General features: G+C 37.0%; 1 protein-coding gene across 1 annotated transcript in view; it reads right to left on the bottom strand.

The window, feature by feature from the left end:
* LOC138055496 (melatonin receptor type 1B-B-like) overlaps positions 1 to 2,269 on the bottom strand; it is a 2,308-nt gene extending 39 nt beyond the window's left edge. The window contains exon 1 of the mRNA XM_068901416.1: positions 1 to 2,269. This exon is cut by the window's left edge and continues 39 nt beyond it. Within this exon, the coding sequence (XP_068757517.1) occupies positions 1,085 to 2,269 (1,185 nt within the window). The 3' untranslated portion in view covers positions 1 to 1,084.
* Positions 2,270 to 5,000: the final 2,731 nt, after the last annotated feature.

The raw sequence follows: 5,000 nt of genomic DNA, 5'->3' as shown, positions 1-5,000 counted from the left end.
CTTCGTTCAGATTATTTATGGCCGATTTTCTTAATTAGATCCCATGGTAGTTGGAACTCGAGTTTCCTAATATATTTCATTGAGGGTAGGGACCTAAACGCCACGGAAACACAAGTAACACACGATTGAGTTAACGTAACTCGCTTAAATTAAATTTATTCACCAATTTTTTTTTTTTTTTTTTTTTTTTTTTAACTGTTATGTATGACCATTACATTCCGATACAAATTCTTATATTTTGCGCAAGGAGCTTGGGCTACCTGTAGTATTACCCAGAACAATAGGCCATTTCCGAGTTCATGTCTGCCTTTTATTCAAATCGAGTCTAAGTGCGAAGTTTTTGTAGTGGTAATTAGTTCTACTTTACACATGAATTAAAACTAATTTTCATTAGAAAAAATTTGCACCTAGATTCGCTTTGAAGAGGAGGCAGACATGAACTCGGAAATGGCCTACTGGTTGAATAAATACTGAAACATATTAATATTTATTTAATCAAAAAAACTTTGTTTTGACAATGTTAATTAAATCCGAAACTTTGCTTTTTACAGTTGTCATGCAATTCGTTCTAAGCAGATGCAAACTTTGACATGATAGACGGTTTTCAAAATATTGAGTCATCTAAGAACGGTAAGTGTAATGCATGACACTATGCCCTTAGACTCTGGCATATCCTCATTGTTCTTGTCAAATTTACATTTAGCGGAGGAATAGAAAGTACAAATTTTGAAGGCTTAAATTAGGGAACTGACGAAATCGCCAAAGGCCAGAGTAAATAAATTACACTTTATCTTCATCTGCCGCTCAAACTGCGACAAACTATAGTATAAATGATTAGATGATAAGAAAGAACCGACTAGACTGTTGTTCAATCTCTTCTCTATTTTGTGGATGAGACCTCCGTATGCGGTTTTTCCATTACATAATGTGTTACAGACGTGAAATTAACCTAAACTTCAACGGGGTTACATAACATATCATAATTGACCTAAATGCTCAGTTCAAGTCATCGTGGGTGGCTACTCAAAATCGTCAAACTATACAGTTTTACTATAAAACTTGACACATCAGTCAAACGTACTTCTTATTCTTTTTTATCGTGATCAACACTTAAAGCATTACCAACAGTGAGATTACCAAGATGCTCTTCGTCAACTTCTTGTGGAACATTATTCGTATCTGTCTGAGGGGTTTCATAAGTTATGCGATTCCGAACTTTCTTCTTACACTCACAAACAATTTCGAGGAATTCTTTTCTGAAGCAACGGTTCATACCAGCGTAAATGAATGGATTGATCGTATTGGATAAGTAAAGGAAAAAGAAACACAGGAGCTTCACATTTCGTGGCAGCTTTTGAACCAAATGAAAGCGCATTAGAAGGACGATGATCCAAAAGGGAATCCAACAGATCATGAAAGCGAAAACAACTACAAAAAGAGATTTACTAATTCTTATCTCTCGGGCACTGATGATCAGTGAATCTTGTCGCAAAGATGAAGTTTCCATTTTGTGGTGTTGCATTTTTTTCGCAACTTTCACGTAGCTAAAAATTGTGATGATTAAAGGCGTTAAAAAGAACAAGGAGATAACGATGCAATAGTGTATCAGTCTGCCACTTTCACTGAGATGATCAATGGCACATGAGGCAATATTCGGGAAAAACGTGTTCTTTCGAAGACCAACTATATTTTGGAGGCCACTGTAACTGGCAACGATCACCCAAACAGACACGAGAAGGGCCAGTGATTTTTTCGGGGAAAAGTACCTCTGATATTCCTGGTCTGGTCTGCACATTCTCACATAACGATTGAGCGTTGTCAGCCCCATTGTTGCTGGTGAAACGTAAATGATAAACGCACTGAAGAAAGCAAGAACATTACAAATAACTTCACCGAAAATCCAGTGGCCGCTTACAAGGACAACTGTCACAAACGGCATTACAAATACGGCCGATAGTAAATCGCTTATTGCCAACGCGACGATGTAAAGATTCGTTGTTGTACGCAATCGCGTGTTTCTGTATACGCACACACAAACCAAGGTATTTCCCATAAGGGACAGAAGATTTAAGACAATTAACGCGCTGACTTCTATGACAACCAAGACATACTGGATTGCAGAACACTCGCCATCTTCTGTGTCGTCAAAACTGCGATCGCACAAAATATCGCCCAGCAAGAATGTCCCGAGATGTGGTTGCCTGAAGTTTGAACGGTTCTTTAAGAGGTGTATAAATCGTGTTACTTTTATATATCTTGACAATGTCATAATTTCCTGGGATTCCTTTACTTTTGATTGGACGAAGAAAGTGTTCCGAAAGACACGTGAGACTTATCTAAGGATTACGTTTTTTGGAATAATCGCTTCCTTTCCTTATTTGGGCACACATTAATTTAAAATGCACCTGCTCAAAAGATTGCAATAAACTAGATATAGTGCAAACATGGCACCACGCGCATACGAAAAGCGTTCGGCTAAGTTAATGTAACATGGTGGATTTATTAATGGTCGCTTCACCTTGTGAGCTGAGTCTTATCTCTTGCAACTTTCGGTTATCTAGTAACGTCTAACAAGATTATACACTTCTGAGGCCTATCCAGGGGTTTTGGGGAAGACGAGAACACGACTAATTTAACTGGGAAACGTCAGGAGGAACAAATACATTATATCTTAGGGAACAAGAGAACATACACAATACTCTGAGGGCCTTTTTTTTTTTTTCTCCTTCTTTTTTTGTTACGTTGTGAGCTGTAAGCTTTTCATTCCATTTTTAAAGTCTGCTTTGGATAAGCTTTTCATCTCGGGGTTTGGTTTTCTCTATTTCCAAAACAATTAAAGTCCGAATGTGTGCGTTTCTCGAAAAAGAACATAAGTCCTTCCTCCATTTCCCGGGAGCCATAAAATGATACATTCGGTATCTCAAGACGAAGTCTTAAGATAATTGTCCCATTTGTTATCGTGGAAACGCTTCCTTCCTTTTCCAGGTGCGATAAAGTGACGGAACTCATTTCTAGAAAGAAAGTCGTAAGGTTACTCAGTCTTATTCCTGATAGTGGAGATTTTAAACTAACACATGCTTCAGTTTTAGAATAAGAGGACCAAAGTTACCTTAGTAAATATGCATCAAATATTTTAAATTAAGAAACGAGCACCTAACCTACGAAAGATGAAAGAAAATTGATTATAACCACACACAGGAGTACTTTAAAGACGCTAGATTTTCGACAAAACTCAAATTTTGCTTACTCATGGTGAAATACTTTCATGTATTTTTTTGGACAAAAATTTTCTCTAGGTTTGTAAGTAATAAAAACAAAGTATTATTCGTTGTAAAGGCTTCATTAAATCTACTATTTTTCTTTCTTTATTCATTTATTTTTTGTGAAGCGTTTATAATTATAAATTAAGCAACTCTATGCTAATTTAAAGTTTTGTTCTTGAAAGTAATTTTAACCTTCGTGCGCGAAGATTAATACAATTCAGCCTAGACATCGAAAAGTGGATGGTTTCGAGTGAAAAACTGGTTTTGAAAGCAGCTCGTCCAATTAACAGGCCAGCCACTTAAAAAGCTTATAACCTATAATCATTCTTCCGACGATGTTGAATTTCCACATGTCAGATTCTTTGTATCACCTCCCACCGTTAAAATGGGTCGCACAAGTCACGTAAAGATCACAGAGAGCCAGAGCTATGATCCCATTTTGCCTCATTATGTCCAACCTGGTCTTCTAGGATCTCCAAACCTTGATAAACTTTATTCTCGCCAGCTTTTTTACGACCACCTCTGTGACTAGAAGCCTTCGAACTTTTACCTATCTTACGTATCTGAGCAACTTAATTACTTCATTAAAGTGCTGAACTACAGCACTTAAGCCTTGACCCCTTTAGAACAAACACTGAGAAAGTTCTGCTAGACAGTGAATGGAATAACATCCTCCTATCCATCAGAAGTCAATCAGGCAACTAAGAGTTTATTTAAACAAGGACTTTGTTATATCCGGGTATATGCAATCTATCATTCTTTCCTTTTAACTTTCTGTATGTATTTTTTAATGAATTTATTTGTGAACTGTCACTGCCTAGAATGAAATTGCCTAGAATGTAATTTGGGCACATATAGCTGGTCCAATTACCAGGTCGATCGGCACCTGAAACGTATGAGTCCTCACAATAGTCGTGGTTGCGCGCAAATCCGGAGATGTGAAATTTCCGCGTCGTAGATTACTTGTATCAATTAAGATAAAACACGTTATGATAAAAGATAACCAGAGCTTGAGAAAGACATGGGTCCATTCTAAACTTGTTAGTTTTGAAACTAACAATCTTCGTGGAATAAATCCTTTCCTCTGTCAAACTCGGTCTTCGGTTAAAGGACAGGTTATTTTTCCACCTTTTACGGCACATTTATGATACAGTCTAAGGAGAATCTGGGAAATGTTTTTGTGAAATTGTAACGAAGGAGTTATCGATTGTACACCGGGTGAATAAAAGTTCCCATGGGAAAAAAACACATCTTTTTGTTGGTGAAGGCTGAATAAATTTATTATATGTATCAACTCCCGTCGCATTAAAAGAGGCTGCACAAGTAACGCTAGGATTACAGAGAGCCAGAGACATGCCCACATTTCTCATCACTATGTCCAACTTGGTCTTCTAAAATTTCCTGACATTGTTAAGCTTTAAACTTGCCAGCTTTTTAACGTCCACTTCTTTGACTAAACACCTTCAATCTTTTATCTTTCTTCCGTATCTGAGCAAGATAATCGGCTAAAGTTAAAAGTGCTGAGCTGCGGGACTTAAGACCTCATTCGAATAAACATAAGAATGTTTACGATTTTTCCTATGTCGTGAATGGTTGTGTTGTTGTTGTCATGACTTTAAACCGTATGCAAATCATACCAAATTACTCCCATTCCTTGAACTAGCTTTTTTCAATTACGGTTTCGATGATCTATGCTTTGAACTACTAAAAACAACAATAGCCAATCAAAACTGAAGA

The sequence above is a fragment of the Montipora capricornis genome, chromosome 7 (assembly GCF_036669925.1).
Source record: "Montipora capricornis isolate CH-2021 chromosome 7, ASM3666992v2, whole genome shotgun sequence".
In the NCBI taxonomy this organism is placed as follows: domain Eukaryota; kingdom Metazoa; phylum Cnidaria; class Anthozoa; order Scleractinia; family Acroporidae; genus Montipora; species Montipora capricornis.
The sequence above is the reverse complement of the archived record's forward strand: the minus strand, read 5'-3'. Positions and strand labels throughout refer to the sequence as shown.